Below are 12094 nucleotides of genomic sequence, written 5' to 3' on the forward strand. Positions count from 1 at the left end.
ATCAAAAGATCACACAGGGAACACTTAAATGTCTATAACAGGGGACATTTCCTCAATTTACAGACTGGAGTTCAATTCGTCATTCCTTTGTGTTTTTATTGTATGCCAACACGTTTCGAATCCCGGGCAATAAGTACAGGGACTCTCGTCAGGGCTCTTGAATTTAAAAGCGATGGTATTTTCTGAGGAGTGTTGTTCTTCTTATCAGGTTATTGCATCACCAGGAGGTACGAGCACCAAGTTGGGGTGATTTCTTTTGTTTTTACAGTATCAATACTGCTGTTGTCCATCGCTGTAAGCGCAGCAAAGTGCTTGTGCAGGGTTCTGAATGCACAGTATTTCTGTAGACGGCCGCTCGTGGTGTTGCTTTGTTTATCTCTGTATGTTTGTTCGTTATTGTGGGCTAACTGTGAGAAACACTCGCGCCCGCGGTCTCTTCTCTTTTGTAAAGGTCAGCAGGAGTCGATTAGCTTGCGATTCTCATTTTAAATATTGCTTTTTTGAGTCATTTGCCCGGTCTGCTCTCTTTGTGTTTTCACAGGCAAGCAAACACTGATAGCATTTAATTTACAGGCCCTGGGCACATGTAATAACACATTACTATGTACTTACAAGTAAATCAAATAGGCTAATTGGGTGTAAGCGAATTCTACCATGTTTTAAGGAAAGAGCACAAGAACGTTAGCACTGATTAGCCGTGGGTGACCTTTGCAGAGCTCAAAAAGCCAACAAAAACAGATTTAGTAAGCAGGAGGGTGAATGCAAAAAAAGTTTGGGTATGTCTCTCGGGAAAGGGCAAAGTCCAATAAAGCAGTGTCCTTTACTTTTAAATGTTTATTACAGCTTGAACTTAGCGCATGCACTTCTCTGAGCTATGCCTGCTGCTTGGGCCATAGCTACCAGGGGCCGAGCAGAGATTCTCTCAGAACTGTGTTTTGACCTATTCAGAGTATGTTTATTGGGTTGCCAGGGTCTCCCCTCCCAAATCAACAATACCATTCATTACAGACAAAATGTTGAGTATGTATTTGCATGGCTGTGTTTGATAAATCATATTTCTCAAATTTGGTGCAGCCCACATTCTGTCCTTGTCACCCTATGTTGAAAATCTGGATGCTCTTGAAAATAGCATTTAATCTACAATTAACTGCTGTCTTTTTAAACATGAACCCTTCCATAGCAGAAGATTAGTGACGTATTGCACTCAAGGACACTGCTGCTGATACAGTGCTTCATGTATGCTCGAGCCAGAACTTAAACAAAGATGTCCTAGTTGAGTAAGAGAGTAAAACAATCTCCACTACCGTTTGAATGAGTAATTTATTACGTGGCTCTTGTGAGATACAAATAACGATCACACAATCTAAAACATAAAGATCGCGTGATTTATAAAAACAACATCAGAAAGCTCAGAGCTGAATGCAGTGGTAGGCCCCTGTAGAATCATTACTTGTTATAGCAGCCCACGAAACTAAATAAGAGGTATATTTCAAAGACTCTATCTAGCATCTGAAAAATAATAGCTTGACAGACATTATTTGTTTGAACTTTGCTTGTGCCACTCGTTGGTCAAGGTGCACCCCACATTGGAGGTATGAAACTGTTTCAGGATTCTACTTTCCTCTGAGCTTTAAGTCATAGGGTGTAAGTGTCCAAGCAGTGACACTTTCTGCATCACAGTCCTCAGTTGAACTGGTGAGCGTTTCCTTCATGGATTAATGAGAGATTATAGGCCATGATGTTGTTTGCCATGGCCTGGACCGAACATCTATAAGTTTGGAATCTTTGAATCCAGGGGTTGCATAGACACAGTATTAACAGTGCATGCAGTGAACATAGACAAAAGGAGCTTTCTCTGAGCTGGTTCTGAATAAGTCACGTGCTCTGCATTCCAGACTGCTAGGGCTGCCACCTGACCATTCTTTTTACCGGCAGCACAGTTATTTTGATGCCCTGGTCAGTACAAAAATAAGCAAAACTACATAAAGGCATTGTTTTTCGCTCTTATTTGCAGTGACGGCCGGCATTAGTAAGAGCGGTGGGCTGGGGGCGGCCTGAGGGGAAAAGTCGCCAGACGATGGGATAGGTAAAAAAAAAAAATCAAAATGTATAAAACCACTTAGTTTGCACTCGCCCCATCGCCGAGTCGGCAATGCAGTGAGTGCAGGGTAAGTGATTTTATTTAATTTTACCTATCCCGTCGTCTATGACCTCCCCCCACCACCACGCCCCGCCTCGCCCACCACCCTAGCGCTCTTACCTGTGCTGGCCGCCACGGATGTATGACGTTACAACACATGCTTTTACCACGCATGCCGTTACAACGCAGTTTTTACAACGCATACCATTACAACGCATAGCGCTTTGGGGTGCTGGATAGTGAATAGTTTAATTTACTATTCCAACTCCAGTCCCCATGGATAGTAGGGAAGCTGTTGGATAGTAAATTAAATCTATTCCCTATCCTAGAGCGCCCCCTAGCGCAATGCGTTGTAATGGTTTGCGTTGTAATGGTTGCGTCGTAATGGTAGTGCGTTGTAAAAGTTTCGTTGTAAAGGCTGTTTACCGGCCGCCACTGCTTATTTGTACATCATTCAAGCAGCAAATATAAAGAGAAAACAGTGTTCTATGCTGAGTTAAAGACCTCAGATTAATAATTGAAGTAAAGAAATGCAGAAAGAAAAGCTTGATTCGACTTTCGATTGTATTTAAAGTCCCCTGAAGTATCATGTCCAGGTCTTGGTAGACTCTTAAAGTAACAGCAAATTGCCGGTATTTTTCTCTTGGAAAGGTGGCAACCCTGGAGATAGCAGGTCACATCATGCAGAGATGCAGATGAAGAAGCAGAGGTGCTGGCAGCACTGAGTCAGACTCTGTGGCAACTTTAAGTCCTAAAGGCCTGATGCCTCCAACATATGTGGAGTCAAAATAGCCCCCACAGTGCTTGTTTTAGAGCACACAGAAGTAATGATGCCTTTAGGTTTATGTATTCCTGTCCTTCAATGATAGATTGGCCTTCCGTGAGAAAGTGTATTTTTTTTGTTTTCTGCGGTAAGAGAATAACATATTGATTCAATAGTTACACAGCGTGACTCTTTTATATTACTTAGGTGCCCTGTGCACAAAGGTATCGGAATACCAAAGTTAGAAATCGTTTACAAAAACTTCCATTTTTGAGTTTGAACACAGTTTTACTATTCATAAAATATGAATTTATTCTTGAAAAAGATTTTACTCTTCTGCAAAATTACCCCCAGATTGTTTAAGCTCTTGTATAAGTGAAGGTATTCCCAGGAGTGCATCACTGGGCATTATAGAAATTTGTTATTACACATTTAAATCTTTATGCATGGATTTTTATTGCAGTTTTATTGAATTCTAGTCAGGCTATACATGAAATGCCTAATGATAGTATGCCTATTCTCCTGATACTGCTATTTTGTGCATATATTGTTGTGTATGTAATGTTGTGAACCAAAATAAACCACTTCGTAATGATGCCGTTCTGATTTTCTAGTGACTAAGGGCCATATCTATCAACACATTTCCCCATAGACACAGAATGGGCAAAACCCTTTGATACATCTGGCCCTGAATCTGCAGAACCCCAAAAGTTCCTTTAAATGTAGCTTACTCCTTTGGGTACTAAACTGACACAAAGAAGTGTATTTAAATGGTGAAAAGTCTTGCTAGTAAAAATATGTTCTGAATATTCAGAAGTTTTCTTGCAATTATGATGTGTGTCATTGTTGAATATTATTCTTTTCTGCAGAATCTTTGGTCATATAAGTTTCCGTTCTGACTGGGAGCTAGTGAAAGTCGACTTCCGACCATCTTTCACCCGCCAATGCACAGAGAATGACTACGAGTCCTGGGACCTCACGACATTGGAGGTATTACCCTGGAATTGTAAAAAATGGAAACTTAGACAGTACAGATTCATTTTCTTAGAGTGTGAAACGTTCACCACCAACAGCCAAGTGAGAGGTCAAAAAGACAAACTATTTCTACTATTGTTCCAGTGCAGATCTCTCGGTGCAATTGCCTGACAGGTGTTACTAAAGTTCTGGAAGTTTTTAATTGTTATTTGGCATGAATCAATCTATCTATCTATCTATCTATCTATCTATCTATCTATCTATCTATCTGTCTGAAATTGGGTTTCTGGTTGGCAGAGGTATGTACCCTGTCCAAGCAGGAACCACGATCCTAGTCAGTCGAAGTCATAAACACACCATAAATTAACCTATGCTCACACTCTGGTAGGTTAGCACAAAGCAGTCAGGTTTAACTTAAGAGGCAATGTGTAAAGCATTTGTGCAACACTTTAAACAGTAATACAGTAAAAACACCACACAAAAACATGCCACACCTGGTTAGAAAAATAGAGGTTAATGTAATGAACAAAAAAAGGCCAGACGAATAAAAATCCAATAAGCATAACTGGAGTTATGAATTGTTAAAAACATAAAGCAACAACTGGGGCTATCTGGTCTCACTCACCAGGGACAAAACCAAAAGTTCAGCCGACCACACTGGAGCGCATGTCGGATACAGGGAGCAGCCTTGGCCGACTGCAAAGTACTCTAGTTGCGTAGGCGATGGATGAAGTCCAACTGCCTAAAATTGAATACAGACAAGATGGAAGTGCTCATCATTGGTCGAACCCCATCCTCCTGGGATGACTCCTGGTGGCCCTCCGCCCAGCACCAACCCACACCACCCAGTCCAGAAACCTAGGCATCATACTGGACAGTGAGCTTTCCATGAAGCACCAGGGGAATGGATCCTCCGAATGCTCTGTAAGATCTTCAGGTGGATACTACCCGGCACCAGAAAAACAGTAACACAGGCCCTCACAGACTGGACTACACAAACTCACGCTACCCCGGAATAACAAACCAACTTATGATACTACTCCAGACCATCCAAAACACAGCAGCAAGACTCATACTGCATCTCCCAAAACGTTCAAGCATAACCCCCACCTTAGAGACCTCCACTGGCACCCATCAAGAAGAGATGCCACTTCAAACTACTCACCCACGTGTTCAAGACCTTCCACAACATAAGATCAGCCTACATCTACCGCTGACTAACCATCCACCAGCCCACTAAACAACTCCGCTCAGCCCATCCAGCTCTTGCACACGTCTAAATCATCCATCGAGCCAGAGGAGGGGCCCGTTCCTTCTCCTACCTTGCTACCAAGTCCTGGAACAACCTTCCAATCCACCTCCACCACCCTCGCAGATTTCAGAAGAGCACTCAAGACCTGGCTGCTTGACAGACCTGCCCTTCCCCAGCGCCTGAATACCCCCGGGGGGATAAGCCATGCTTTACAAATCCGATTTGAATTAAAAAATGTAATTGAGTCGACAGAGGAACAACATCAACAGAAAAATATATCAATTTACATACATTGTGTGTCCCACCTCAAATAAACATCAATACATAACCAAGACAGTAGGTCCTTATCCACAATATCACAACACACAATCAAAAATGTTAACATTGATTGTCCCAGTTCTGAATTTAACAGTATCCAAGGAGTACTAAAGCAAATACCCTCACTAAGCCTCTTTTTTTATGGCTTATTACCTAGGGATGACAACCAGACCTTTAAATTCATTTAAGGCTTAGAACAGGGCTCACGCCAGTGAATTAGTTCCATGCACAATTCCATGTAGGCCTATATTTTTTCTTTTGTGTAGACACACTCCCTAGCTCTGTTAAGCTGCTGATACGTTTTGAACCAAACGTCACTTTGGGATTCTCCTCTTGACCCAGACCTGTAGAATAAAACGTTTTAGTTACAAATGGTATCTTGCGTCGGGATTCTTTTTGTTTGTTTCTCTTTAAAGGTTATTTCATGTTGTTTCTAAATGATGCACAAAATGTTTGTGGTAGAATTGAACACTAAAATTCACTGTGAATCTATTTTTCCTCTCCTTCACTCGTAAATGAGATTTTTTTGGATCAATTATTGTCCTCTACTGCACACCAGCAGTCATTGCCTTCCGTCTTGATTTTGTAACTTGCTGGTCTTCGTCGTAGAAGCACTCCTTTGGTCATTCATGCCATTACTTAAACCGCCAACTCTCTAAAATTGCCATTTTCAGAATTAAAATTTAAAATTCTACTTCACCAAAAGTTATGATTTAAAAATGTCATTCCAGTCTCCAAACTTGGGGGTTCCATCTCTTCCCAATTGGAAATTACACTTATAAAATGTAACAAGATAATCCCAATTTTATCCTATGGGAGGGATAGGCCTTGCAGTAGTGAAACACGAACTTAAGAGTGTTTCACTATTAAGACAGGTAAAGCTTAAAACTACGTGTTCTACTTTTCAAATAGACTGCACCCTGCGCTTGGGCTATCCAGTCCTTCCCTAGGGGTGACTTACATGTATTAAAAAGGAGGATTTGGGCCTGGCAAGAGGGTTAACTTACCTGATCGACATGACAGTTTACAACTGCACACACAGGCTCTGCAATTGCAGGCCTGAGACATGTTTAAAGGGCTACTTAAGTCAATTTAACTAAATCGCAAATACAAAATCTATAGATCCCCGATGATATAGTAGATAGCATTCAACACCAGTTTCCGTTTCAATGGACACAAAAAGATATCTCCTACTTTGGTATTCGGCTGGCCCAGACTAGCTCCAGAACTGTGACCCTTAACTATGCGACCCTGCTCGACCAAACCACAAAAGCACTAGACAGCTTGTCTCGGCTGGCCTGGTTCGGAAGAGTGCAAAAAGAATAATTGATGGACAGAATGCAGAACAATGTTATACATTCACCCCAGTACAGAGATCTGGGCCTAAATCCATCATTATTTTGCTCACCATGCCATTCCAGTTTGGACCCAGCCATATGCATATCAGTCTTGACCCTGCGCTCAATGGGAACCGTCCAGCCTGAACTGCCAGGCCAGGTACTCCCTGGACTGGAAACAAGCATCCTAGGACCGGTTTCTGGCTCTCAGCCCTCATCAGCCAGGATAGCTTGACTCCAGTGGCATGGAGAGTGGCCGCTTTTAAAATGTCGATCATAGGAACTGTGGAGAAGCGGTGTCCAAACTCATTTATAGATATCAAATGCTTACTAGATCAAATCTGGGCACACACATGCTGAAAACAACACACAATTCTACTTATATATATTATAATAATAAGTGTTATTATAATTCAAAAACAGAGGTCACCAACCTAGGCCCAGGAGAGCTGAATGCATGAGAGATTTTATGAATAATCAAGACTTTGTAAACTTGCTTCATTCAGTTTCATTGAATGCAAATCTATTTTATGTGGCTATGCCAAAATTATGTTAAAGATCCAGCCCTCCTGTACCTATGTTACCACCATTGAAAAGGTCAATCTTGTGTGCAAGGGTTGCTGTAATGCTCATACTTGTGCATTTGCTGTGAGTTTCTGTACTCTTTTACAGAAAGGGTAACATCAAACATGACTCCTATATGAAATGATCTATATATTTTCCTCAGTCACCATGCATCATGGTACTTTACTTAACATTTCTCACATGCTTCTCTTGTTTAGGGTGAGCACTGCATCATGGGTCAGCAGAGGAGCTTCCGGAAAAGAAAAGCTTCATCCTGGTGTATAAAAGGGAAGAGCTTCACATCTGTCCTCACCTCCAAAATTTGTCAGTGTGCTGACTCGGACTTCATGTGGTAAGTACGCGCTTCTGTAGGAGGATGCAATTGTGACGTTTATTATTCACACTACTTGTGGCCTTATGTTTCTTTCTGAAAAATTATCAAAGTTTTCAGTGAACCAAGACATGGTTATAAAATCTAGTAAATATGAACCACAGAAAGAAAATCATTGTGGGATTGACATGGGAACGACATATCAACATCAGTACTTAGTTTGTAAAAGAATAAGGGGTATATTTACAAGAGGATAGCGCCACGAGAACGTTACTTTTAGGGATGTTCTGGTGGCACTATGCCCTTCTCCATATGCCCTTCTCTTTTTGTGGCTTAACGCCGCATTGTAAATACAGCCCCTCTACAGGCATCACTTTACTAGAAAGAGGCATGAAATGGGTGTTGCTGTGGGTGTTCCACTGCAATACCCATTACTTTTTGATGTTACCCCAGATTTATAAGGATGTGTAAATATGAGGCAGTGCCAAAAATTAACGCCATGCCATAGCAGACATTAGAAAGGCCGACAGGGAAAAATACTTTTATTTCTCCTTGTTTTTTATTTTTTTATGTGTGCTGCTTTCTGCAGTACATATAGAAAGAACAAAACACCATTAATGGTTGTTAAATAATGATGATTTGCTACTTCTTTGTGTGCTGCATTTTGCAGCACACCTAAAAGTTACAAAGGGCCATTATTCATTGTTTATGTTCAGGAAGGGACACCTTCCTGCACATACACAAACATTCCCTACAACACGGGCACCTTTGCACGGCTCCGTTGGTGCTAGGCAGCAAATTTGAGCACCTGCCTTAGGGAAAACACAGGGGTGCACTGTATTGTTGTAAATATGACGCATCCCTGGGTTTTGGGAATGTCAGAGCGTGCCACAGCCAAATTTGGTGCAGCTCTGTGCTCTGACATTTCCTTGTAAATATGCCCCTTTGTGTCAGAGCCCAGAGGAGCTATTGAGTGTCGGTGTGCTGAATTCTAAGTGTGTGTAGTCTTCATTCCATCTTGTGACTCTTTAATTCACCACCAGATCTTCCCTGCACCTTTATCTCACTCCTTGAAAATTCTTTTCAACCCTGCTGCTCCCTTTCTGGTGGTTTCTCCATCTTTCTTTTCCTCCTCCTTTCCCCTTCGTGTGTTTTTCGTACTCTTGTCTTGGGTCAAAGTCTGTGGAAGATAAATAATGCTGGTGCACAGAAATGAGTGCTGGAGGCTCAAATGAACATGTTTCAGATATTTGGGGAATAGTAACTGATAACAGATATTACTGGTATACTCTGTTAGCAGCAAAACGCTGCAGGCTCAGGTGAATTATGGCATATCCTACCAAGAGGATGGATGGATGGATGGGTTTTTATATAGCGCAATATCACCGTCAGGTCTCAAATCGCTTTGCATTGGGAACCCGTCCTGGTTTTTCCCTGTGAGATAGCCCCTACTGGGTATCCCCAAGGTGAAAGCCAGGCATCCCGCCGCGGGGGGCCGTAGTGGAGATTAAGCAAGCTATTGCCCAGAGTTGCAGAGTGTGAACCTGTGATTCGAGTAGGCACCAAAGCGAGAATTACCGAGTCCGTGGACATTTTGGGCTCAAGACCCTGCCGCGTCGGGAATTGAACCCTGGTCCCGGGTCTGATCTCAGCGTCCGGGTCTGCCTCCTCTAACCAGTGAGCCACACTGGTTAGAGGAGGCAGCAAAATGCCTGATAAATTGATTATAATGGGATGGAAGTGAAAACATGCCTGGGAACACTATTGGGTTGCATACACAAATGGGTAAGACTGATCCGAAATAAAATTCTAAAAGTACTGACCTTACTATGTGCTACAAACATTCCTTTGGCACAAAGATTAGCAAAGTAAAATATTTGCTTTATTGCCTTGGTCATTGTTCAGGTGTTTTAAGATAGTGTCTCACTCATGAATAAGAAGTATTTTTTGAGCAGAAGACGTTGCTTCAAGAATAATTGCATCAACTTGAAGTGAATATACCCTTTCCTCATGATTTTTTATTTGGATTCAGTAATAAGCATTTGAGGCTGTCTTTAACCCGTTGCCAGCGTCGAACGTTCAGCGCCCAGTGCTGAACGTTCGGAGAACGAATGCTGGCCCGTCGGCCAACGGTCGTGCGCAGCACTGGGGAGGTAGCGCTCGTGACGACCGTTGGCCGACGGCAGCAATTAAAGGGTTAAGTTAAAGGATGCAATGCCATCATTATTGCAGGGTCCAATTCAAGCTGTTGTGAGGAGAAACCCCAGCCTTTGTAAGGATAACCATGTGTCAGCGGCGGCCCCCCTATTAGGGCGGAGGAGCGCCGACCCCCTGCTACAAGTGCAGCAAAAGTGAAAAATGAAATGATACTAAATTGAATTAGCATTTTATTTTCAGTGCTCCCACCCTTAACAGTGTTTGAGGGCGAGGCATTGCTAATGACTGGCAGAAGGGTATGGTGCTCACTCCACCAGTTTACACTGCGTAAGTCACTTTGGCCAGTTGTCTTGCGACGGCTAGCCTGACCTGTGTAGTGTAAACCTCTCCAACTAGCTGTCTCAGACAGTTGGGTGGAGAACAGGCACAGGCCTCCTGTGCTTGCTGGAGATTTGAGGTAGCCCGCTCCAGCCAATCCTGGTGATGCTCTCATGCTGCTCATCTGCAGAGGGGGTTTGCCTGAGACTCCATGAGGTTCCGTTGTGCTGACTCCAGAAGAAAGAAAAAAACACAGAGAGCAAACCACGGGTAGGTAAATTAAAAAACATTTTAATGATCTTTTTGCCCCCCCCACCCTTGGGTTTGTCCCGCAGTCCCCCGATACCCCTCCAATGTTGACGATCACCGCCCATCACTGCTTGTGGTGCACACTGCTACGTAAACAAAAGACCATTGCTACGAAACCCATCAACCTATTTACGTGTCTTATGTTTTCACTGTCAGGCTTCTATTGTCAGTTTCAGCCTAGGCATCAGTCATAAGGGCTCTAGGTATCTCCTGATGGTCTCAACAAATGTAATTGTACAGTATTGTTTTGGAGCACTTGTATACCACTTCTTACCCCTGGCAGGGCCACAACGTGCAGTATATTCACTGGTTCTTGAGAGCCCTTTCAAAAGTGTGTGGTGGGGAGGGTATTGGATATTGGAGATATTGGTTAAGTTGCAGGAAGTTCAAAGACATGTTCCAAACATGGTGTGGCATGCAGAAATATAATTACTAGGGTCTGAGGTATTCCTCAGGAAGCTACAGTGGTTGGCACTATCCACTGTTCCTGTCAGCACTATCACATGCTGTGTGTGATGTTTTCGAATTATTCCAGGTCAACTCAAGCAAAAAGCATAGCATGGACACACCGCCTAAATATTTTTTGGGAAGTACGCTGAACACTTTAGTGACAGACATAGACAGACAGTGTAGTCATGTGGATTCCTGTTTCTACCTGACCTACAGGAGCATTTAGAGGCTCCACTTTTGTGAGGTACTGCTGTGTTTTTAGAAATATTCTGTTTCATTTCTTTTTCATTTCGTTTTAATTGAAGTGTCCTACTTCCGCCTTCGGCGTTGCATTGCACTGATTGGGTGGCTTGCCCAATCAGATGCAATCTTGGGAGGAGCCAGTTGTGCTCCCCAGCTATTTCATGCGGATTGCAGCGCAGACGCATGCAGGGGGCGCGCCACTGGTGCGTCAAAGGCGTGCCAAAGGCAAGCCCATCTGAGATCGCCCACTCTGCTGTGGGCAATGCAAGCTTAAAATCAGAATAGGCGGCCATGTTGTGATGCCCTCCCTCCATACTTTCAAATTTCTTAGTCGTAACTGCCGCTCACTGGTAAAGCACCATGCTTATGCGTTTGACCTGATCCAATAAGAGGTACCTGATATTCTCTTTTTAAAAGAGACCTGGCCTACCCATGATTTGGAGGCCGAGCCCCAGTTGGCTCTACCTCAGGGATACTTCATAAAGAAACCTAATAGAAAGGGCAGCAGAGGAGGAGGTATTGCGGTCATTTGTAAAACCAGCTACGTTTGTAGTTTCATCCGTGAGATGATTGCTGACTGTGAAAGCGGCTTCTTTCAAATCTCACTAAATTGTAATTTAAGTTTATCAGGACTGCTTATCTACCGACACCCCACCCCGTCAAAAAATGTCAGGGAATCACTTATCAATTTAGTCAACATTTTGGCAACCAAATCTGCTAATTTTAATACCATGGAGGACCTTAACCTCCACTTGGAGGCCTGACAAGACAGTGAGATCACCAGTTTTTTGGCGGATCGCGCAACCTGTCAACTATAACAATGTGTCCCCAGTACGACACACTCCGGTGGTCACCTTTTAGACCCCGTTCTCACCAATATACCCTCCCTAAAAGTTTGTCTTCCCATCCCCATGGCCTGGACAGACCATTTTCTCAT

The 12094-nt window shown here is 43.0% G+C and overlaps 1 protein-coding gene across 5 annotated transcripts in view; it reads left to right on the forward strand.

Moving 5' to 3' along the window:
* The window catches only part of SORCS2 (sortilin related VPS10 domain containing receptor 2), a 2087100-nt gene that overhangs the window by 1888901 nt on the left and 186105 nt on the right, over nt 1–12094 (forward strand). For all 5 annotated transcript variants that reach the window (XM_086964129.1, XM_086964126.1, XM_086964127.1 and 2 more), the window contains exons 15-16: nt 3773–3893; nt 7568–7701. In XM_086964129.1, the coding sequence (XP_086820255.1) occupies nt 3773–3893; nt 7568–7701 (255 nt within the window). The remainder of the gene's footprint in view (nt 1–3772; nt 3894–7567; nt 7702–12094) is intronic.

The sequence above is a fragment of the Lissotriton vulgaris genome, chromosome 3_2 (assembly GCF_964263255.1).
Source record: "Lissotriton vulgaris chromosome 3_2, aLisVul1.2, whole genome shotgun sequence".
In the NCBI taxonomy this organism is placed as follows: Eukaryota; Metazoa; Chordata; class Amphibia; order Caudata; family Salamandridae; genus Lissotriton; species Lissotriton vulgaris.